This window comes from Vipera ursinii (genome assembly GCF_947247035.1).
Source record: "Vipera ursinii genome assembly, chromosome: Z".
NCBI lineage: Eukaryota > Metazoa > Chordata > Lepidosauria > Squamata > Viperidae > Vipera > Vipera ursinii.
This window is the reverse complement of record NC_139517.1, coordinates 69,031,276-69,056,297: the sequence shown is the minus strand read 5'-3', so window position 1 is coordinate 69,056,297 and position 25,022 is coordinate 69,031,276. Positions and strand designations below refer to the sequence as shown.

General features: G+C 38.8%; 1 protein-coding gene and 1 long non-coding RNA gene across 3 annotated transcripts; one reads left to right on the top strand and one right to left on the bottom strand.

The window, feature by feature from the left end:
* Positions 1–317: 317 nt before the first annotated feature.
* EPDR1 (ependymin related 1) lies at positions 318–16,836 on the top strand. 2 transcript variants are annotated; one of them, XM_083377948.1, is made up of 4 exons: positions 567–1,227; positions 8,462–8,670; positions 9,655–9,874; positions 14,898–16,836. In XM_083377948.1, exons 1-3 carry the CDS (start codon positions 977–979, stop codon positions 9,843–9,845), a joined length of 651 nt encoding a protein of 216 aa, XP_083234074.1. In that variant the 5' UTR covers positions 567–976; the 3' UTR covers positions 9,846–9,874; positions 14,898–16,836. The 2 variants fall into 2 exon arrangements, with proteins under 2 accessions (XP_083234073.1, XP_083234074.1); XM_083377947.1 differs by having other exon boundaries at positions 318–1,227; positions 9,655–16,836.
* LOC310649488 lies at positions 3,613–23,152 on the bottom strand. The gene is made up of 3 exons (XR_014494243.1): positions 23,058–23,152; positions 6,696–6,802; positions 3,613–4,909 (listed from the first exon to the last, which is right to left on the bottom strand). It is a non-coding gene; the product is annotated as an uncharacterized lncRNA (long non-coding RNA).
* Between the last annotated feature and the right edge of the window lie 1,870 nt (positions 23,153–25,022).

Here is a 25,022-nt window from a genome sequence, read left to right as displayed (position 1 = left end):
CACCAGAATACATATGCACTTCCAATGTTTGTGAAACATGATCACACTATGGAATGGGTTCAAATGGATTTTTTTTCTGTTCAATTGTGTCATATTCTTAGAAACTGTCCAGACAAGTCCCTGCAGTTTTCTTGGCAGTTTTTCAGAAGTGGTTTGTCATTGCCTCCTTCCAAGGCTGAGTGAAAATGATTTCTTAAAGATGACACAGCTGGTTTTATGTCTAAGACAAAACTAGAACTCACTGTCTCCTTGTTTTCACTCTGATACCTTAAACCACTGACTACACCAAACTGATTCTAATCGCATGTAGAGGCACTGAAATAAAAACTCCCAATAAATAGATCAAGAAAATAAATCAATGTTAGGATCCAATTCTACATACTGCATTGCTTACAATGAGTTAGAATTGAATGACTGCTGTAATTTCTAGCAAAAAAAAAGTTCTGCCACTTAGTAGCCCTCCATATTTTTGTAACGAGATGCCTCCAAGAACATCCAAAGGAAACCAAACTCGGCAGACAGAGGACTTCAGCCTGCTTAGTAATGCTACCTGCGATTGTAATCGTGAGGATATAACCCCAGTTGACGACATCGACTATATTTCCTGTTTAGGACATCGGCAACGTTGCCGTTAAGCCTGCAAGAAAGAGCACCATGCCGGCGATCTGCAGCCATTATGATCCAGCTGGGAAAACCAAGACCCTCGTTCTTCTCCCCGTGCAGAAGCGCAGAGCTCTTTGGGTAAAGATCGAGATTCTTTTGGCAGAGCGGTGGCGGTAGCTCCCTCTGCAGTTCCTGTCCAATCGCGGCGTGGCGAGCAGCCGCAGACATTTCCCTTCGCAGCCTTCCAGATCTGACACTGCTGCAATTGACTATCGGGGACACGCCGCAGGAGGGAAGAGAGCCGCCCACGAACGGATTCTGGCCGAATCTACAGCGTTAAGCGAGCGGGGCAGAAGAGAACGTGGGCGAAGGCATGACCCTTAAAACCATCGCTTTGAGCCGCGGCTTTTCCGCGTTGCTGATCAGCAACATCTTATTAAGCTTGATCTGGGCAGCAAGGGCCCAACCGGCCGTCCCCTGCAAGGCCCCGCTCCAATGGGAGGGCCGCACGGTGGAGTACGACCACAGCAGCGGCAGGAATATCCGCGCCGTGGTGTCTTATGACAATCCAAACCAGCGTCTCCGTATTCTGGAAGAAAAAAAGAGATTCATCCCTTGCAAGAAGTAAGTTTCCCCTTGCTATCTTTCAGGTGGAGTTTAAGAAATCACTGCGACAGCCACATCCAGCACGCACACATTAAAGACTGGGGTTTTTTTTTCAGCCTCGCCTTTCACGAGGCGGGGAATAAATCCTCTACCCAATCCCCTACGCTGCTTTGTCGCACCGGATCGGGGAAGCCTGCAAAACTTGCACACGCGCATATTGAATCATCCGCTAATAGAGGAGGGAGTTTTGTGCAGGCTGGTAACAAATCCCGCTTGCTTTTCAGTGGCGGGTGTGGTTTGTTGCAGCTCCGAAGAAGCCCAACCCTAAAATGTTGGTTTATGTGTTCGCATAGGGTGTTGGCTCCAGGTGAGACTTTGAGAAAGCAGAATGAATACCCAATAGGTGGGTCCCAGCGGTGCAATTCAATAGAGCTCCACGCAGTAGTAGTGCCCTAAAGAATGTTTTGTAGTTGCGGGGGGAGGGGCGAAGCGCAAGAAGCAGCGGACGAAACCTGGGACAAAAAAAGATATTGACCACCTCACCACGCCCCAATTTAGTTCCATGTTTGGTTAATATAATTACACAGTAAAAATAATCGATTGGCACTTTTAATTGGATCATGATTATGCTGTGTAGAATTCCAGCCTCTTTAAAGATACTTAATTTTCTTCCCGTGGTCTTTATTGGAGCCCTTATTGCCCCACCAAGTATTTGGCTATATTCAGAATAGTCTGTTCCGTTTTCTTTTAGGCTTATTTTTTTCTATTTCTTTTAATTTCCCAGCATTTCGTGTCAACTTGTGACTATTCTCGAGCTGTTTCACCTTTCTTAGGCTTTTCATAAATTTATGCAAATGTATTTCTCCCACCTCCAACTATGGTATTAGTTTGCTTGTGCATGGTGTAATTTTGGCTCCATAACATTCCATTCCAAGCTTTCAGAAAATTAGAATTTAAAGAGGACAGGTATCAAGGAAGCAGGTTGCCTACTTATCATAGATATGGAGAAGAGCATATTACAGCAGACAAAGCTTTTGTGGTGAGTTGAATTCTTTCTTCTGCAGAATTCACACCCTACTTTTTGTATCTGGTTGCAAAACAGGAGACTTGAACTTTTAGCTGAGGAATTTAAGGAAGTAAAAACTAGCATTAAAAACGGGAATCTTCTGTAAAGTAGATGTTATGCACTTTTTCTTTAAAGAGAAAGTCTTGAACTTACAAGGTAGCTTCTCTGCTTGCAGATGAGTGCATTAGAAGAAATGGAATGATTTACATTATACAATGTGGTCTATTGGCAAATAGAGATGAATCAAAATTAAAATGCATGGTGAAGAACTGGCATAACTATGGTATACACACAGATACATATTCATCCTCATCATCACCACAATTTTTTTTGTTTAATGATCAGAACAGTAAAAGAGTTGGACAATAAAATTGCATGATCATATAGCATAATTAAAAACTGATTTAAAACTATTATTCAGTTACAATTCTAACAACATAAGTAGCTCTGGGCATAGTATTTATTCTTTGTTACAAGAATAGCATTCTTGTAATTTGCATCTTTCACTGCTGTGTCACAAAATTCAGCTACATTATATGTAATGTTAGACTTGTGTCTGAAAAGAGAAAATCAAGATAAAATTTAACGAATCATCCTGGCATAAGTTCCAGCATGGCAGAGATGAGAAACTGATGGCTAACGTTATAATAGAAGTAATGCAATAAAACATGCTTGTGGTTTCTATTGAATTTTAATTGTAGGGAAAGAGAGAAGCTTTTCTAGAAAAAGGAATTAACATCATGGTTAAATATACACCTTAGATCTCATCTAGATATTCTGAATGCTTCTTGATACAATGTGCAATTAAACACAGTTCATTCAAAGTAATCTGGTTTTAACAATTGGAAAGGCTTGGTTTTATTCTAAGGACAAGAGCTGGTTGAAGAGGCAAGTTTTTTTGAGTTTTAATAGATACCAGAACCCTGAAATTGTTCTGTCAAAATCAGAGATGTCAATCCTGCTGAGGAGAAATGAATTTGGTACAAGTGTAGATACACACAAAAAAATTGGTTGTAGGAACCTATTGTGGATGTTTTATAGAAGTTTGGGCAGATGTAAGAATTAATTTTAGTTAATTTGGAGACTACCTGCTCATAAATTAGAAATTAATTAACTGAAACAATGCCAGTTTACAATGGAGAATTATCAGCTCAAAAAGCATTCAAGTTTATAAAAAATAGGGAATAATTAACTGTGACAATCCTTAATGTTCAATTTTTTTCATATGTATTTTATTCACGCAAATAAACATTTAAATCATGGAAAAGTAATAATTCACATACAGAAGAAAAAAAAGTTTAGTTAATATACCCTTTAATTATATCTAACACATTAATACAACTATTGTGTTAGAATTTTTAGCAGTTTTCAGATAATGACATTCAGGTCCAAGTTTAATTATATTTCTATAGCATTTTCGTCTCATAATTGCTGTCCACAGAATTAAATAAAAGTTATGTATAAAATGGTGAACTTTTAATAATATATGTGTACCTGTGTGTCATTCCTTGCATGTGAGAATTGCAATGTGTTGGTAGACAGGAAGAGCCCATGGTGATTACAGAGGCCTTTCTTTTTCTTTCTCCACATGGGGAAAATGGCATTCTTGCATTTTTTCCTTTTGAACTGATAAGAAGCAACACTATGTTTAAAGTACCGTAGTTAAGCTTTTTAAAAGAAATAATATGTGAAAAAGGTATCATTTTTCTTCAGCTATTTGTTTGAGGCTAAGTTACAAGAAATTCTTTTCCATAAAATGAAAACAAACAAAAATATAGCACATAGAAAAATAATCTCTGTTAATTGATTACAGTCTTGGCCAAAGGACTAACTATATGTTATTTACCATATCTGTACCAACTATACATTCTTTGAGCAATTTCCATCTTGGGGCTGACTCTGAATTACAAATCCCATTAATATATGTGGGAAAGACATACAGGCAATTAATTACAGTTATTTTATTATTATTATTCATAAGATTTGCTTTTACTAATTTATTTTGAATGGTTTCATACTCAGATCGTGTTTACTATAGGAGCATTGTTTCCCCCCCACTCCAACTATGTCCAGTAATTAATGAATGGCATCTGCCTGGGGAGTCGTTACAGTAGGGAGAAGAGTTGTCATATTCTGTTTGCAGAAGTTCAGTTGTATAACATTGATGTAGTCCATAGTAGGATACACTTTGATAATATACAGTGACTCAGCTCTGAAGTATGATTACATCTGGCACTACTTATAATTCTTTCTGTTTGAAAAGGCTATTTTGATTGTTCTCTTCTGGTTCCTTAACATCATTTGACCTTCTGTTGATTCAGAGAGGACAAGATCTCGTCCAGCCAAGATTCACAGGATGTTGTCTCAGGATAGCTCTCCAAAGAAAGCAGCATCTATTTTCATTTAAGGACATTTGCAACGAATTTCAACTATTAACCTTTACCAAATGGCTTCATTTATTGATTTAGTCACCGTCTTTCCTTGTATCAGTGTGACCATCATCCCTCACTTCTTTCCAGAGATAATGTGATATGTCTTCTGTCTGTTCAATTTCAACCATCCAAGGATGAAGAGTCATCATCTTGCTGTGGGCTTTTTTGATTTTTTCAGTTTGGATGAGCCACAAGTTCATTGCTGGGGTAGAATATTAATACTATGTTTTAGTACATTTATATTGGACTTAGAAAGGGTTATAATCAAAGGAAATATAATGAAATTAATAAAACATAACAAAAAGCAAAATCAAGAATAATAAGGTAACTTATTTTTCCTGCACCTCTGTAGAAAATGGCTAAAAGTTTGTTGTTTTATTAAATTAATTCCACTTTGGGGGAAATATACACAAAGTACTACTTAGCGGTGACTTTTTAATATATATGGGAATATATATCAGTGTGGAGCAATTATGTAGCTCAATATTGAAATGTTTGTCTAACTTTCTATATAGTTTGGTAGAAAAAGGATGTATCAGTATGTGGGACTAGTTTCAGTATATCATTTGGCATATAACTAAATAATTACATAAAACAAGCAAGAATTGACTTGTGAAGATTTTAAAAGCATAAATTGTGGAATGCTAGCATCCTTACCGGCAAGAAGTTAAGAAAACAGTGTTTGGCCACTGATAAAAACATTTTGAGTTCTAAAAGAAAATATATATAATGAACAGAATCATGATAAAGATGATTCATGCTACTGGGACAGAAAGGTTTGTGCTATTGATATTAAACAAATCAAACAAAAATATAGCACATAGAAAAATAATTTGTGTTAACTGATAATTGTAGTCTTGGAAAAGCAAGATGGATCAATGTCTCATGGATAAATAATGAGAGTAAAATAGTTATAATTAATTGCCTATAGGTAGTCCTTATTTATCTTTATTAATGGGATTTCCCATTCAGAATAAGTCACAAGATAGAAATTACTCAAAGAATGTATAGTTGGTATATATATGGTTAGTAACATTCAGGTCATCCTCAAATTATGATTGTAATGGAATCCGCCAATTACAGTCATAAGTAATAACAACCGTAAAGTGGGTCTTTGCATGTCTGCTCCATTTTACAACCTTTTTTTATGGTGGTGGGGGCTAAATGAATGTGGCAGTTGTTGAGCAAATGTTGCTGTTATTAAACAATTGTGTATCTTATTAAGCTAGTGTGTTACTCTTTAAGTCAGGGGTGTCAAACTCAATTTCATTGAGGGCCGTATCAGCATTGCAGTTGCCCTCAGGGGGCCGGGTGGGTATGGCCTGGGTGGGCGTGGCCTACTGGGTGGGCATGGCTAGAATGCCTAAGGCCTACTGGGTGGGCGTGGCTAGAATGCCTAAGGCCTACTGGGTGGGCGTAGCCAGCTCTACATCGTTCGCATCAAGGGTGCCTATGGGCGCCTGGGCAGGAGTGGGACAGGTCTGAGGGTCTCTGGGCCAGGGCCAAGGCAGTGGGGGCCATTCCCTCAATGTTTCCAGGATGGCTTCGCGGGTCGCATGAAACCACTTCGCGGGCCGGATCTGGCCCCCGGGCCTTGTGTTTTACATGTCTGCTTTAAGTGAACCCATTATTCACTCTTGGGGTGTTTTGCCAAAAGCCTGGAAGTAAAGAGTTTTTGATAAAATTTTAAATAGCAGTCACATGCTGTTGGTTGACAGTCAACCAGGATATCATTCCGCACTTGTGTGTGTGTGTGCACAGCAGAGCCGTCTTCCCTTTTCCACTGCAGAATGTATTGAAGAAGACAGAATTTTGCAAATAATTTTAACTCCAACTTCCACAAAATAATTACACGTCTCATATAGAGTTCCTAGAAGTACACTAAATAATACAAGTAGTCCTTGACTTACAACAGTTCATTTAGTGACTGTTGGAAGTTACAGTGGGATTGAAAAAAGTAATTTATGACAGTTTTTCACACTTTTTACCATTGCAGTATCCTCGTGGCGATGTGATCAAAATTCCAATGCTTGGCAGGTGATTCAGATTTATGACAGTTGCAGTATACCGGGGTCATGTGATCATCTTTTGCGACCTAACAAGCGAAGTCAATGGGAAGTTAGATTCTCTTATCAACCGTGTTACTAACTTAAAAACTTCAGTGATTCACAACAACTGTAGGAAGAAAAGTCGTTAAAATGGGGCAAAACTCAGTTAACAATGTTTCATTTAGCAACAGAAATGTTGGGCTCAATTGTGGTCATAAGTCGATGACCACTTGTTTTTTTAAAAATAATGGATATGTTTTCTTACTCTACCTTGATCATGGCACAAAATAGCTAAAGATGAAAGTAACTGCAATAGTAGTGAATGTCTGTATAGCTTGTGACAAGATCCTCACTTGACACACCCACACCTGAAACAAAAGAACACTGACACCCCCTAAATTGTGCTGAAGATGTTTCATAACCTTGTAACAAAATGTTCGGAAACCATCTAACAAGCTCGGAGAACAAATCTCATGAGAGTAATTCCAAATTTTACATGTTGAATCATTTTATGTTCAGTTTTTCATCTGATTTTACAGTGGAATGCAGGGCCAGAATGCAAAATATAATTGGATATTTTCAGTTGTAATGAAACCATCTTTGATTCAGTGCCACAAGATATACAAAATATAATAAACTGAGATAATAGAATTCCAGACAGTTCTACTTTAATCTGCAGATGGATTAGCATGCTTAAATTGAAATTTAAAAATTGTAATGTTTTTAATCTTATATAGATTAAAGATATATATGGTCAACAATGTTAACAATTTAATATCTCCAACTCATTTTTGGTCAATGCAGAATAAGTGCTGAGAAAATATTTAATCTCTCTTGCATCTTTCGTAACTGACAAATTTCCTTGGCATTTTTTTCATTAGCAGGCTACATTTTGGGACCTGGTTTATTTCTCAAGTGAAATTATAAATAGGCTCATGGAAAACTAATGGGTATAAAATTAAAAATTCCTTTTCCAATTCTCTTTATCCTCAATATTACATTATACTACAAGGGAAAGTGGCATTCTGCTTGATTATACTCAGTATTCTGCACATGAGACTGTGTAAGGGAATTGTTTTTTAATCTATGGACTGTTTTGAAGTATAATACTATATATACACAAATAATCAAAGCTTAAATTCAGCTTTCTTCAGGTTATCATTGTATAATTACCAGACTGATTATGTTCATGCCTAGATCTTGATTTTTAAATGTCTGCCTATATATTATGACATCGTTCTCAAGTAAGTATTGAAAAATATGTGCTTGCATTACAGACTACAGTTTGCAATTTTCTGACCACAATATCAAATTTACCCAGTTGGAGATGGAAAAAACTGAGGTGAAGAGGAGTGGCAGTTGTCTATAATTTAGGCAAAAAGTGGGTTTTAAACCTACAGTTATTGGTATCGAGACACTAACATATAAACTATGCAAAAATATACATTATTTTTATGTTAAGAAAATAGGAATTCACTTGGGTATTCTAAGACTTGCAGTTTTATGATAAAGTTAATAATTTCTCTTTGAAATCTCTAACCCACCTTACAAATCCACAGATCTATCTGTTACCTTTTAATCAATAACTAATATTTAGTTATTGATTAAAAGGTAGTGGACAGATGTAACTGATGCAATGAAATATATCTTCTAAGTTATGTTACATTTGAACAAGAACCTTACCCCACTTTTTCTTTCTTTTTCAGGTTTTTTGAATACATATATCTTTATAAAGATGCAGTGATGTATCAGATTGAACAAGAGACAAAGCTGTGTTCCAAGATTTCTTTGAGTGAGCCATGGGACCCTTATGACATTCCTGACAACTCAACCTATGAAGATCAGTACTACATCGGAGGACCAGATGATCAAATTATGGTCCAGGAATGGTCTGACAGGAAGCCAGCTAGGAAATGTAAGCATTATATTATTATTTTCTAATCCTAAATGAGACAATTTGTCCCCATGTGAACAGCATCATAATTATATTGTTATCATTTTTAGGTGATTATCAGCAAATATACAAAAATATGCTAAATATATTTTATGTTCTCATTTTATATAAGCATTGACTAATTCAAATATGGATTTAAAATATTTTGTAGTCTTAATTTTGAATATATACCTAGATTTCAGTTTTAAAAACATTATAACATTGTTTCTCCTAGACTTGCAAAATGTTTGGAGTTTAGTTAACTTAATTCATAGGACGGGAAACATGGCTTGCCAGATGCTGTTGCCTATTTTACAATACACAGGCCAAAATACAATTATTCTTAAAAATTCACAGTTCTCCAAATTTGTTAATATACTTAATTATACTCTTATATATGTTTATTCAGAGTACTAAAGTATTAACCTGTAGATTTTGAACAGACCTGGATATTTAAAACACTCAAGTTTGTAAGGGAAGTCAGTTTGGTATAATATTTAAGACATCAGGCTAGGAACTAGGAGATGATGTCTTCTAGTCCCATTTTAGGCTTAAAATTAACTGGGTGATCTTGGGCCAGTCATTCCCTCAGCCCTAGCAAGGAGGCAAAGGCAAATCACATACAAAAATTTTCCAGGCACTACAGTAATCAACACTGACTTGAAAGCATTAAAAAATTGTTTACAAGAGGCAACTATTTGGTGCTTTTTTTTCATCTAGTGGTGCTCTTACCAACTTCCCATTCGTGTTAGAATATCATTTAACTCTGAAGTCACTCACTGCAGAGTGATTGCATCAAAACCAATGAAATTAATTCCTAGAGTTAGCAAGCAGGCTTAAGATTTATTGTATTTGTGGTCAGGAAAATTGAAATTATTATTTTTAATTATATTATTGTCTTATTATAATTGAAAAAATCATGCTTTTCTCTAGAAGCAGTAAGAATTTGTGTTTTTTTCATTACAGTCGAAAATTGGGTGGGAGTTTACACAGTCAAGGATTGTTATCCAGTTCAGGAAACCTACACCAAGAACTACAGCGTGACAACCTCCACTCGTTTTTTTGATCTCAAGCTTGGGATAAGTGACCCATCTGTTTTCATCCCTCCCAGCACTTGCCAGACAGCTCAGTCAGAAAAGATGACTTATGTATGCTGATGGTAGATCTTGGCTTCTACAGTGCATATGTAAGCTTAATATGTATTATTAATAACTAGCTGCTAATGTCTAATGTGACTGTTGCACTTTGCAGAATGCAGGTTCTAACAGACTAGAAAAGGGATAAACTCATATTTTTTGAGGCATGTTATTCTAAATGTGTTCTCCTACAACTGTAAGCAAATGATCATTTATATTTATTTGTTTTAGCTGCTAACATCCTCTGGCAGAAGCTTTTCTGTTTTTTCAAGGGGTATAATATATTTCTAAAACCACATTAAAATATGAATGTGTTAATTTAGAGAGCTGGGAAAACTACACGAAGTAGATAAGTCTTACCATAAAATGGCACCCAAAGGTGCTTTTTAACAAGGCAACTGGACTTTCTTGTTTTTCTTTAAAGACATTTTGCTTCTCATCCAAGATGCTTCTTCAGCTCTGACTGGATGTTGGAAATGGAAGGATTTATATTTCTTGCAGATAGCTGGTCATTTCCATTCTTTTAGATAATTGTTCAGGCCATTTGCAGGGCTCAAAGAGAAAAAACACCTTTGGGACAACCATGACCTGGATGACTGAGAATCCCCCATACCCATAAGATGGCACATTGTAGCAAAATGATTTTCTCAAAGCTGCTATAGTGAATAAATGATCCTCTTGTTATTTATTTATTAAATAGATTTCTATGGCAACCCAACTCACACATAATGACTCCAAGTATCAAACATCATTTAAAAACCAACAATATAAAAACACCAGGAGACACATTCCCAATGGTGGGAACAAATGCAATTGTATAGAGCCACTGACAGGGCCTGAATCAGTCTGGGGTCCCCAGGCCTGCTGATTAGAGCTATATCTTGAGGGATTTCTGGAAAAGTAGCAAGGAGGGGGTTAACCTTGCTTCCAAGGAAATGATGTTTCAGAGGAAGGAAGCTACAGTAGAGAAGGCCCTTCTTCTAGGTCCTGTTTGGTGAACCTTCTTAACAGATGGGACCCACAGTATATCCTGCCTTCCCACTTTGGTCAGCCAGATAGATGAAAAAGGTTTCTGTCAAGAGTCATTTAAAGCAGGGGTCCCCAACTTATGGGCCATGGCCCACTACCGGGCTGTGGCCTCTTGAATGAGCTGCATGAATGGCTCCCCCCACTGAGGGTCATGCAGGCACTAGGCCTGCCCCAAGCATCGCCTGGAGGCTAGCCCCGCCCCGAGCATCGCCCAAGTGCTAGGCCCGTTTCTAGTGTCATGGGGCTAGCCCTATACCTAGCACCGTGCGGGCACTAGCCCCGCCCACACTTGCATCGCATGCATGCAGCCCCATGCCTCCCCCTACCTTTCCCTCTGGGCCACCAACCTAGAAAGGTTGGGGACCTCTGATTTAAAGTTTAGGTCAGGGGTGTCAAACTGCTGGCCCATTGGCCGGTTGCATTGTACAGAGGCCATGCCTACCCCAGCTCTGGCAATGCAAAAAAACCCTTGCAATACGTCATGACACATCATGTGATGCGGCGAGTTCGACACTTGTGGCTTACGTGAATTGCTGTGATATAGAGAATGAGAAACTATATATAAATCTTTTTTTCTATCTGAATAGTTGTATCTGATGCTATTCTTGTGTTTATAATCACTATTAAAGCATGCACAATGTCTTGTCAGAAAACTTGGCAACATATAAAACAATGTATAGTTATTATGCAATGTATAGTTATTATTCTGATAGTCCAGAAGAGAAGTAAATATAGTGAAGATTATTGTTATGTCAGCAAGATTAAGAGTAGTCACCAGAGTCAGCACTATTAATTTTGGAAATGGAAACATTTAAGAAGAAAAAAGTTTTAATGGATGATACAAAGATCTGCTCTTTATATAATCAAAATTAAATTACAGATACTCTTGAGTTGTAACAGTTCACTCAGCAATGGTTCAAAGTTACAACACCCTCACCAAAAGTACTTATGACTTGGTCCCTAAGTTAGATATGTTGCAGCACCACAGCGGTCGTTCATCCTTACAATCAACCACATAGGCGCTGGAATATGTTTCCTGCCTATTTTCCCCAAATCATGCCCTACCGAGTCTCCGCAGGCAGTGGGCCAGCTTTGGTAACCCACTGTATTCCATATGCTCTTCCTCACCCGTCACTCACCACTCAGTTGCGTTTGGAAGATTTCCAAAGCTCAAGATGTTGATATGAAACAGTTTTCCTTATATCTAGTGTTCTTACATATGCTTCCATCCTCTTTGGAAAAGTGTTTTTGCAGGGAAGACAAGCATATGCAAGAACATGAGATTTATTATGTTCCTGCAGGCTTTATTTTGGCCCAGCCTGGATGGTTCCATTTGCTCCCTCTGCATATTTTCAGCAACAGTTCCTAAACTGCTAAATCAGCACCACAGTTGCCGGGGACACCTGAATGCTTGCAGTAGGCCAGCTTGATGAAGATCTGGCTGTCCCCACTCGGGAGTGTTCCTTTGCCTGGGGTGACCCTTGCAGTCCGCAGGCACCTTCCTGCCTGCCAGATCTCCATCAGAGTGTGCCCGGCAAGCAAGGGGCGCAGGGCAGCCAGCACACCAAGCTTTCCAGGTCCACAGCAGCACAACTGGTAAGCACTGGCCCAGCCTTTCCCATTAGCCACCGAGGCCCAGCCTCTCTCAAATGGGCATGGCCCTGCCCTGCCACTTGCTAGAGTGCCAAACCTGCCTGGATCTTGCTAATTGCACCGCTACACAAAGGGAAGCTTTGGGTGGCTGGAAGCAGTGGCTTTGTCTATGCACTAGGCCTCCCATGGTCTTCCCCACTCCTGAGGTACCCAGTGTGCTCTTAATAACCTGTGTATTTGATTTGTAAATACATTGGGAAGAGGGAGGAATGGACTCATTAACATGATCCAGTTAACAAATCCTTAGGTTACACATGTAATTGGCAGGCTCCATTACATTTGTAATTCAAGAATTACCTGTAAAAATAACTGACATATATAAAATCTGTATAAATACTCTGATTATAGTCTTTTCACCCCAGAAAAATATATATTGTAACCCTAGCTGTTTTTATGGTGATTCAATCACTGCCAGTGGTGTTCAAGTGAAGCCCCTGATATTTTGAATTTGCAGCCAAGGCACCTATTACGGTACTTTTGGTATTGTTTTTGCTTTCTTTTGCTGCTGTTGTTCTATAGGTATTTGATTTTCTCCAGTTCTTCCTTTTTTGTTCTGTTGTCTCCAGTGCTCTTTTTCTAAAAAAAAAAGGTGCCGGAACTCAGAGGTGCTGTCACTGGGAGCGATGCTGGTGTCTTGCTATGGCGTCACCGCCTGTCCTTTGCACCCCTGCCCCTGCAGCTTGGAGCCACAGGCCACGGGGATTCCCCTCCCCACAGTTGCCACGCCGCGGCCTGTGCTGAGCCCCCACCCATATTGTTATGTATATACTAGGTTAATTATTTAAAGACTGAAGTGCAACATAACTAGATTCTAAATAATCTATTTTTCAAAACACACAACAGTCCAAACAATAAAAGTAAAAGTCCAAATTAAGAATATTTCATTCTTAAGAATTGTTTAAAGTGGTTTAGTTGTAATAGAATGTACAAAAGATACTATTTTTTTCTAGCATCAGCTAAATTAGACATATTACATTGAGAAAAATGTTTCTCATTCCTGTTACCTTTATTGATTTCATTGCAGAGATGTTAATGTAGGAAATAGATTATTTTGTTATCTGATTTTACCTTCCAAAAGACAGAAGCAGATGTTTAGTTCCTAAAGAAGTAACCTTGTAAATAATTTTAATGTCCTCCTCTAGTGCAGGGTATGCAACCTTGACTCTTTTATGACTCAAGGACTTCAACTCCCAGAATTCCTGAGCCAGTATGGCTCAGCTTGAAAACCTCTCTCTTTCCCCTCAGCGTGGCTGGCTCAGGATTTCTGGGAGTTGAAGTCCACGAGTCATAAAAAAGAGCCAAGATTGCCTACTCCTAAAGCCAATAGAGGGAGCTTTTTTTTTTTTTTTGGCAAAAAAAAACAGGTGCCGGAACGCCATTCTGAGCATTCTATGAGAAAAAAAGCCCTGGTTGTCTCCATTATTAGTGTCCACTATCCAGCCCTTTTTATCTTATCAACAGTTGTTAAGTCTGGAATGTTACGTACTTGTCCTTTTGAACTCTGAAGTCCCGGAACACTTTAGTGTCTTCACTTATTATTATTATCCCCCCCCCCCAGTTTTTGTTTATAGGCTGTATCTCTTTTCTAGTTTGGTCTCTTTATACTGAGTAAGCTATTCTTTAATTAGAATACAACAGTGATAATAACTTTGATATCAGCACAACCTTGAAGAGGTTTCCCAACTATTTTTCTTCCATGTTAGATGACTTGTGAACCAGGGATTCTCAGTATGCAACTTGAAAAAGTAGTTCTTAAAATTCTTATGTTTTAACTTTAGTTATTTTTACTTATGTTGTAAGAGAGTATAATGTAATGATTCCTTCTGAAAATTTATGAAGTGGTAAACCTAGAAAATCTGCTTATTAATTCGGAAATGTCAGGAATGAGACATTTTTATGTATAATTCGCTAAGGTCATTTTAAGATACATTTATTCCCATATTGAAAGATGAAAGCACCCCTATTGTTATTCTCCTGTATTAACAAAGAATAATGCAGTCCAAGGATGATTTGAAATTTAATTTTAATTTCTCCATAACTATTTCTTCAATAATTGGTCAGGTATCCCAGTTGTTCTTTCTACTCTGATGTACTTCTACTTATTAATTCATTGTTGGAACAACTAATTTTATTGTGAGACTTCTGTTTACATGCCATTTTTATTTTTATTATAAATATTAGGTATATATGGGGAAATCTTGTAATCACAGAAAAACTTGAAGAAATTAAAAAGGGGCTATACATATAAATGTCTTTACAAATATTTGGAACTCTGTACGGAATTTGTAATTATGGAGAAAAGCCTTTGGTTTTCACTCAACTTGTACAATATGGAGACAAGGTGATTAGGTGCTCATATTCATTGCAATTACGTGAATTTGTCATTCACAGGTGGAATGTATGGAAAGGGAAGATTTCCATCTTACTTCTCCTAAGGTCAAAGACATAAAGGGCTTGTCACTTTATTTACATCTGGAGCAGTTAGAAAAATATGTATTTAATACAGGGGAGCCAATATTTTATATTAGAACTGCATGAATTCACAAGTATTGCTTTGTGCCTTGCTTAATCACTACAACACTGCTATTAATTAAACAACTACTTCTGTTGTTCTGTTTTAAGAGTTTCTTGAATTACTCAACTTCTGAAAACAGTGGCATTATTTTTAGGCCTTTGTGAAAGATGGAAGAAAAACAGGACTACTTTAATTAGTAGGGGAAAGGTGTTGTGCTCATGCGTTGGGTGAAGCTTAAACCCCTACTTCAAAATGACTTGAAGCAAGCACAGCCCTATTACTACTGTTGTTTTCCCCAAAATAGACCCAGATTATTATTATTTTTTTGCCTCCAAAAAAAATTGGAAGAAGCAACAAGTAGAGAATACAGAAAGGAGTTACCATGGAACGTGAAAAGAAATATATATTTCTGTGAGCAAAATAGGCCATGATGTGGTCTCAGAAGGTTAGATATTATTTAAACTGAAAAAAACTATAAAAGCATACTTAAGTTTCTTAAGTGGTACGGTCAAAATGTACAGGATGCTCTAAATAAAATTGTGATGCTAATTTTATGACAATTTTTTAATCATCCTTGTTTAAGCGAGTCATCTGGGCCATTAAGTGAACTAAAATCAAGCTTGCTGTTTGCTTCTGCTCATTAAGGACCTCTACGATCATTAAGTAAATCAAGAGGCTCGAGAATTTGCAGAGCTCCCTGGCATGCAGCTCCCAGAGGGAACCGCTGCTGCTGTTCATTAGTTGGCACCCAGCTAGGCACCTAGACCAGCAGTGGGATGGTAGTGAATTTGCAGGGCTCCCAGGTATGCAGCCCCACAGGGCACTGCTGCTGCTGTTTATTAGCTGGTTGACAAGGCAAGGCAGCTCTCCGCCTCCAAACTGCAGCACTTCCAGGCAGGTGTCCGGCACTCACTCCAGCTCCAAAGTGAAAGAACCGCCTTGCACAGGCACCCTACGTGGCATGGCACATCAGCTTCCTGGACCACAAGGCAAGATCGGCCACTGCCTTGCCTTGCACTGCCGGTGGCCTAAGCTCTTCCACCAGCTGACTCAGTGTGCAAACTGCTCCAGATCCTCACTCTGTTTTGCGGGTTTTTGAGAATTCATGATCAAACTTCATATCAAGATGTTTCAGAGGCTCAATTGGTAGAAATCCATTGGAGATCGATGCTTCTATTCTGCCACATATAAATTTGTGCTCCAGCACTGAAACTGTTTATAAATATGGTTATCTTTCTCTATAATGGAAAACTATTTGTCATTCTGAGGTGGCTATTGAGAAAATGATGGCGGGAAAATAAGACTTCCTTGATTTGTTTAACTTGTTTTTTATTTTTATTGGACTGCTTATTTTGGACTACATTGTTTTTGTTCACTTTCATTATAATTATATTGTTCTTTGAATAAATTTGCTTTTCATTTGTAAAGACCTTTTGGAAGCGAGATTCCCATTCTGCTTTATCTTACAATATCCTATTTTATTTCTTTCCTGATGCTTATTTTTTTCTTGTGTATCTTAAAGTAGCTTAATAAATTTACGCAAATACAATAAAATGTATTTAGGCATTTATTTTTTAAATGGATTTGATACTATTATGGAACAACCCATGAAAACATTAACACACAAAGACTTCAAGGTCTTTGAGACAGGTCTATTCTGAATTCCTCTTTCAGTGAGAATTATTTCCAATTCTATAGTTTGGACTTGAATTCTCTGAACACTGTCATGGAGGCTGGGCTTAATGGTAATTGACAACTGAATCAAATGGAAACTCCTCGGTCACCTACTTGGTTTACTTAGATCTGCCTGCTAGTTAGTCCTTGGGGTACAACACTGATGGAGCCTGCCCATTAGGGTTCGAAGTAAAAAATATTGTCGAATCAGACTCAATTTTATGACATTTTTAAATCAAATTCGTGAATTGAATCAAATGGGTCCTTAATTGAATGAAGATCTGACTTACTTTCCCCAATGTTGCCAGCCACCCATCAGCTATTTCCAGTGCAACCTTCTGCTCAAGAACTAAATTTCCTCCAAGCAAGCTCCCAGAGCAATCCTTGCAGTTGCTTTAAAAACATTTTTTTAAAAAAAATGCTAGTCATCTCAAGCTAATCAGGCAGGAGGCCAAAGTGGGGTGGGGTGGGGAATTTACACAGCTCTGGGCTTGAGCCTCTTTAAAAAAACAACTTGCCATTAATCAGCTCCAGTATTTCCAGGCAGGCACCCAGAGGGGGGTGGGGGAGGAATTTATAGAGCCCTCAGCTTACAACAGTAATAGAGTTGGGACCTTGGAGGTCACCTAGTCCAATCTCTGCTTTTGCAGGACACCTATACTATTTCTGATAAATGTCTATCCAGTCTCTCCAGTGATAGGGCATCCATAACTTCTGGAGGCAATTTAAATTTAAAACCTCTTAAAATCACTGCCCCTGATCAGCTCAGGCCTCTCCAGGCAAGCATCCAAAGTGGGATGGGAGTGGTAATTTCCTTCCAGCAAGGGGTCAGCAGACTCTGGTGGGTCTGCGGAGGCAGCAGCAGCTACATGAAATCCATCCTTTGCATAGATTGATCAATTAATTCCATGGCTTTCCTCTCCCACCCTCCCCACATGAGCTGAAGATTAGCCCCTGATTTTTGTTCCTCACCCACAAAACATCCCTGAGAACTAGGGCAGATTGACAGAGGGCTGGTAAAAATTGTAATTTTCTAGGCATGAACCATATCAATTTGCAGATGGCACAAAGCTGGTGGGAATAGCCAACTTTACAGAAGATAGGTTCAAGATCCAGAAAGATTTCAGCAGACTTGGACCCCGGGCCCTATCTAAATAAAATGAAATTCAGTGGTTACGCTTAAGCAAGGAAAACCTTCTCCCTTTAGACCAAATTCCCTGTGCCTTACACACTCCTCCCCTCATTTTCTGTTTCTGTTCAAGGAAATTATCATTATTAACATTACTGTATGAAACTTTTAAATAATAATTACATAAATACTGTCCAATAGCTTAAAAATAAAGTGCAAAAAATTGAAATACAACATAAGTGAAAACATAAGTGAAGTGCAGTGAAAAATCTAAATTAGTCCTCTTTGCTGAGGTCTGAAAGGGTGGAACAGCTGGCTGATGGCTGAGGCTCATCCAGGGCTGTTGAGGAAGATGAAGATGGGAATACTGTAGTTTTCTGAAGGAATCCTGCAAGAGTTGTTTGCACTGTGTTTTTTGTTTGCTTAACTTCATATATTTCTTGATATTTCAAAATGTTATTGATTTCTCTTTAGATTCTACCCACAGTTCTTTGTTGGGGTCATTGTCACTCAAAAAAAGATAACACAGGTTTCACTTTGGAGAAAAAAATGCCAATTTTTTTACTGTTAACTTTTTAGGTACACAAACTCCTCATCCATCTTCTTATTCTTCTTCGTCATCTGCTCCTACCTCCATGACCCCTTGTCCTTCCAATTGTTTTTGTAGTTGTATTAATTCTTCATTAGAAAGCCCCTCACTATATGCAATCAAATCTTCCATATTGTAATGACCCACTTCAGCTGTCCTCCCAAGAATTTGAACTCTTGAGGCAATCACTACTTCAAACAGGATTCTTTTATTTTGGGATCAGTAACAGTGAGGGATCAAGGCGAGGTCTGAGGTAAAAGCTCGCTAACATCGTATAGTCATCCAAACCGTAAACCCCTCCCACCAAAGCTGCATGGGGATTTGAATTGTATCCAATCAGCTGGCATCTAGGGGCTATCAGCCATTGCTTTTGGCGTGCAACTTCCTGGCTTTGCTGACATCCGGCTTGTCACGATCGTCTTTGGAGAGCTACCATACCCCTCCCCATGGCAATCAGGAAAAGGAAACAGAACTGGCAATCAAATACAAACATGCAAGTAACGCTGGACCCCCTCTTCTTGCAACAGAATGGCAGGGTAAGTGGAAGGTAAGTAAAATAGGGAACCATTCGGGATCTGACATCTGTCCCCCCTTCAAAAAGGAGGGAGATCCACTTAGAGAAGGGAAAAGTGGGGGGGGGAAGGGGACAACAACAATGTTATTTAGGTTTATCAGGAAACAGTGTATGAAAATGTTTAAGCAATCTAGGAGCTCTCGGAACCAGGGAGGTCTTTCCAAGACACGTACTGAGTTTTCCCATGGTGGGTTCTAGAGTCTAAGATGTCATGGACCTCAAAATGTTGTTCTCCCTCAATCAAGATAGGGGTAGGAGAAGGGGGAGCAGATGGCCTGAGGCTGGAGGTAATTTCTGGTTTCAGCAAACTGCAATGGAAAACTGGGTGGATTTTCCGTAGATCCTTTGGTAGGCCTAATTCAACAGTTACAGGTTTATAATTCGTTTAATTGGGAAAGGACCCACAAATTTTGGGCCCAATTTCTCTGAGGGTTGTAGCAATTGCAAATATTTAATGGAAAGAAATACACATTCCCCAATATTGAACGTTTTTTGTTCATTTCTTCTCTTATCAGCCTGGATTATGTAAGCTTCCCTAGCCTCATCTACAGCCTTCCTGACTACTGGCCAAGTATTCTGTAGTTGCTTAATCCATTCCTGTAACAAAGGGACTTCAGGCTCTTTAAGAGGAAATTCCAGCATGGCTGCAAAGGTCTGCCCATTGGCAGCCTGAAATGGGATAAATCCAGTGCTAGAATGTACAGCATTATTATAAGCCACTTCAGCAAATGGTAACAAGTCTGACCAGTCATTCTGCTGGTAGTTAATAAAACATCTCAGTTACTGTTCCAGGACAGAGTTTAATTGTTCCATCCCCCCGTTCGTTTGAGGGTGATGAGAAGATGAGAGGCCTTGGCTAGAGTCCATTAAATTCAGAAATGCTGTCCAGAATTTAGAAGTAAACTGGACCCCTCTATCAGAAATTATCCTTTGGGGGCGCAATGGAACCGATAGATATTTTATACAAAAAGTTTTGCCAGTTTTTGCCTTGGGAATTTTTAAGCACAGGATGAAATGTGTCTGGGAAACAGATCTGAAACCACCCAAATAATCGTATTACCAGCACTTTTGGGTACTTTCACAATGAAGTCCATGGAAATCTCTCCATGGTGCTGAAGGCTTGCTACTGGCTGAAGTAGTCCTGGTCTCTTTCCTTGGCACTGTTCCGCTGTTGCACATGTTGGGCAGCTGGCTATGTAACTCTCAATATCATTTTTGAGTGCTGGCCACCAAAATTGTCTCTTAATCAAGTGTAATGTTTTCACGAACCTGAAGTGGCCGGCGATTTTTGAATCATGTCCAGCCTGTATCACCTTAATTTTCATTTCAGCTGGGACATAGATTTTCTCCCCCACTCATGCTATTCCATCGTTTATATTGCATACATTTTTATGGTTGTGGTGCCACTTGTCAGTTTCTAATGCTGACTTGAATTCATGTGAAAGTTTCATTCACCAGAACTTTCAACTTTGATTGGGCCCTGGTGGTAACAGGAGCCACTAAGTGGTGAGTGTATAAGAAGGGTTTAGCGACCTCAACTTTCTTGCTGTTATATTGAGATAACCTAGAAAGAGTGTCAGTTAAAAAATTCTTCCCTCCAGGAAGGTAATGGATAGTGAAATTAAAACAGTGAAAATATTGAGACCATCTTGCCTGCTTGGGTGACAGTTTCCTAGGAGTTTTCATTGCTTCTAGGTTCTTATGATCTGTCCATACTTGGAACAGTATTTTATTCCCATCAAGAAAACGTCTCCAAGTTAGCAACCCCCACCGTACTGCATAGGCCTCCTTCTCTCAGGATGCCCACCTTTGCTCCATCTCTGAAAGTTTTCTGGAGGTGTAAGCACACAGTTGTAACTGCCCCCCTTTGTTCCTCTGTAGTAATACAGCACCCACAGCCACGTCACTAGCACCTGCTTGTATTATAAAAAGTTGCTTTGGGTCCAGATGCCTCAACACCGGTTCCATAGAGAAAAGGGTTTTTAATTTTTCAAATGCCGCTTGGCACTCCCCCGTCCAATTGATAGGCTTCCTAGGCTTTGGTTTATCCCCCTCTTTAGTTTTTAATAAATTTGTAATAGAAAGAGTGATTTGTGTGAAAAAGGGGATAAACTGCCTGTAGAATTCGCAAACCCCAGAAAACTTTGAATTTGTTTTTGAGTTTTAGGAGGATCCCAGTCTAATATGGCTCTTACCCTTTTTGGGTCCATCTCTATTTCCTGGTGTGCAATAACCCAAATAGTCAATGCGAATTTTTTGAAATTTGCACTTTGATAATTTAGCATACAGTTTAGTGGAGTGCAGTTTCTCTAATACAGCCCTGACTAGTTTAGTGTGTTCATCCTGGGATTCTGTATATATGAGGATATCAGCTAGATAAACTAGGACTCCCTTATAGAGGTGTTCATGTAAGACCTCATTAATTAGCTACATAGAAACTGCAGGTGCACCTTGTAACTTGAATGGGAGGACCCTAAACTGGAAGCATCCCAGGGGGCAGTTAAATGCAGTCCTCCACTTGTCTCCTTCCCTAATTCTTATGCGGTAGTATGCCTCCCTTAAATCAAGCTTTGAGAAAATTCTGCCCTTCAGCAGGTGTACTAGCATGTCCTTCATCAACGGTAACGGATATACATTTTCCACGCAGACTGCACTGAGGCTCCTATAGTCTATGCAGAGACAAAGAGAACCATCTTTTTTTCTCTCGGAATAACACAGGGCTGCCACTCAAGGTTTGGTAGGCTCAATGAACCCCCACTCTAAATTCTTATTTATAGTTTTTTAGTTCATCCAGTTCCCTAGGGGTCACAGAGTACATTTTTCGCTTTGGGAACTTCGCCCCCAGGATGATTTCAGTCACACAATCTGTGGGTTGATGAGGGGGAAGTTCATCTACCCTCCGCTCACTAAAAGCCTCAGCCAAATCTCTGTTCTCCATTGGTAGGCTTTGCCTATGGCTCAGTAAGGGTGGCGGTAAACTCCCGTTTCAGTTCACACATACCCCTTGTCAAGATTGTTACAGGTGTTTAGAGTCTTTTTTTTCTGGAATCTGAGTTTCCCCTCCCTCCAGTCCACCAAGGGGTTCCAATTTTTTTTTACCCCAAGACTAGAGCCATTCCATTCCAGGGACCACAATAAAAGCTAGAGTTTCTGTGTGGCTTCCTAGGTCGATGTGTAAGGGACTAGTGGCAAAGCTGGCAGGCATCCCCCCTGTGACTGAACCATCCAATTGGTGAAATGTGATCGAAGTCTTTAGTTTTATAAGGGACACTGGAAGAAGGAAAAAATGTGTGTGGGGGGAGTTCAAATTCTTTCTTCAGTATCTTGTCCTGTAGATAGATAGACTGGTTCAGAACTGTTTACAGGAAAATGAGGAGGTAGTAGTTCAAGAATGTGTTTTTCTTCTCTATCAAAAATTTCTTTCCCTTGAGAAAAGTTTAGGAATGGTCAGTGCTAGTAGCAACATACTGTACAGCATTTGAAAGTCTTTTATTTACAGTAGTGTATTAAACATTGGTCAATAGATCAACAACAGCTGCCAAGATTAAGACAGTACATACAGCAAATAAAATCTTATTTTACAGATATACAGTACTGTAGTGCAGTAGTAGAAACAGCAGTTTGTGTAATGCAGCATACTTTTTTTAAAAAAACCTGTGTTCCTTCCCTTCTTTTTCATTGTAACTGTCTTTTGCTAATTTCAGGTCATTCTGCAGATTTTTATCTGCAGTTCTTTATAATTTGAAAATAGGAAATAAATTGAGCAAGGCCATGTTTCCAAAGAAATATAGTATTTTTTACAAACTATCTACAATAATATACACTATATTTCAAAATAAAACCAAGAAAATACAATGCCTGTAGAATGCTTTGTACAGATGCTGGCTAGCATTTTTTCAAGCAGTTTCAAGGCATATGTAAACAAACTTTATCTTTGGAATGTACTATACTTACAAACACAATAGTTTGCAAAGTACAGTACTTAAGAAGCAGAGCAATTTGCAAAGTGCTTATAAACAAATAGTACAGTATTATAGAGTAACGGAAAAAGAATATTTTAAAATACTTACAGAAGCAATTATAGCATTCCAGTCCTCAAGCCAGCAAAAACGATCCTCCAGGCAGCAACAGATGGTCCAGGCAGCACCAAAGAAACAAAAACACAGTCGGCGCTGGCTGCAAAATCACCAGATCTTGTTTGGCCATGTGACCAGGATAAAAAAATTTCCAGCCTCTGGAAATTGCATGTCATAACCCAGAATGACAAAGGGAAGTTGGAGGGTTGAAAATGGTTGCTGCTGCAGCAATGACTGAATCCAAGTCACACGGTTGCAGAGACCTCTTCTTGGTCACAATTTAAAATTTCTACCATAAGTACGCTTTTGGGATAACTTGTGAACATTCGCTAAATGAACGATCGTATCTGGGGGAGTATCTGTACTTAACTGTGATGACCACATTTGATGTAATACAGTATAGTTTACTTTTGATCAGATATGTATAAGCTTGCCTGAAAATCAAACAATGGTTGAGCACTTTATTAAAACTTGTTAATTTCAACAAAATCACCAGGATATTGATGATAAACTGCTGAAATCCAATCCAAACAATTGTAAATAACTGTGTCTCATAGTTGAATATAAAGTTTGCAAAGAAAAAAAAGCAAAGACATGTTAATCTTGATGATAAAACTTTATCACAAGGCAAGCTTAATTTCTATGTGGGAGGCTTGGACTCCGCCTGGCAGAATCTCAAGGCTCCTCCCACAAAGGGGAAAGGTGGGGGTCAGCAGCAGCACAGTTCCACTGTGCCAGGGGAAGGGAGGAGGCAGTGGGCATCTATTCTTTGTATTGATTTATTGAATAATTGATTCTGTGACTCTCCCTGCCCCTGCAAACTTAAGGCTGATTCTTGTAGCTTATTCCTCACCCCAAAAACAATCCTGTGAGGAAGGGCAGGTTGTCAGAGGGTCTGGTGCAAAGTCTCCTATGTTTTCAGGGGTGAATCGGTTCAACATGTCCTCTTTCAAAACCCATTATCTCTGCTTTGATTTTGGCACCAATCTTCTCTGGAAGTGCTTGGGGGATTTGCAATCCAGGCGGAGGACATCTGGGGATTACTCCTAATGAATTGCATTAGTCTGGGTTACATTTCATATTATATTGCTTACTGTATTTAAAACTATTAAGGTCTCTCTTCTCACTGTAATCTTTGTTCTACTGTACAATAGATTTCTTACTTTAGGCCAACTTATCTGCCCCTTACATATTTCTCTCCTCAATTTCTTGTTCTCTTCAAAGAAATGAACACTGTTAACATTAATGTATAAAACCTGCGTTGTCTGAGAGACATTTCTGCCATCATGTGGCCAGCATGAAAATATGGAATGCAATAACCTTTCAGGCCAAAGTGGTACCTGTTTATCTACTCACATTTGCATGCTTTTGAACTAATATTTTGGCAGGAGCCGGGACTAGTAACAGAAATTTACCCCATTGCATGGCACTTAGGTCTCGAGCCTGGGCTGTTGGCTTTCTAGCTGACAAGTTCAAGCATCTCAACCATTGAGCCATCACACCAATCCTCTAGTTTTTCATAACTTCAAAAATAAAGTGCAAAATATTGAAGTACAGTAAAAAGTGAAAAGTACGGTTAAATATATATATATATATCAAAATTAGTCCCTTTTGCTGAGGTCTGAAAGGAAAGAAAATTTGGTTGATATCAGGCTCATCCAGGACTACTGTTGAGATGGATGGGGATGGAAATACTGGTAACTTTTTTTGAAGAGCCCTGCAAGAACTGTTTACATTGTTTTTGTTTGTTTTACATTTCTTGATAACATGTCAAAGGTTATTTATTTCTCTTTGGGTCCTACTTACCCATTCTTTGTGGGATCAGTGTCACTCAAAAAGGATAATGTATGGCTCATTTTGGAGAAAAACTCCAGCAATTCTTTTACTGTTCACTTTTTGGGTATACAAATTTCTCCTTCTCTATCTTCCTGTTTATTTTTGTCTTCTTCATCTCTCCTA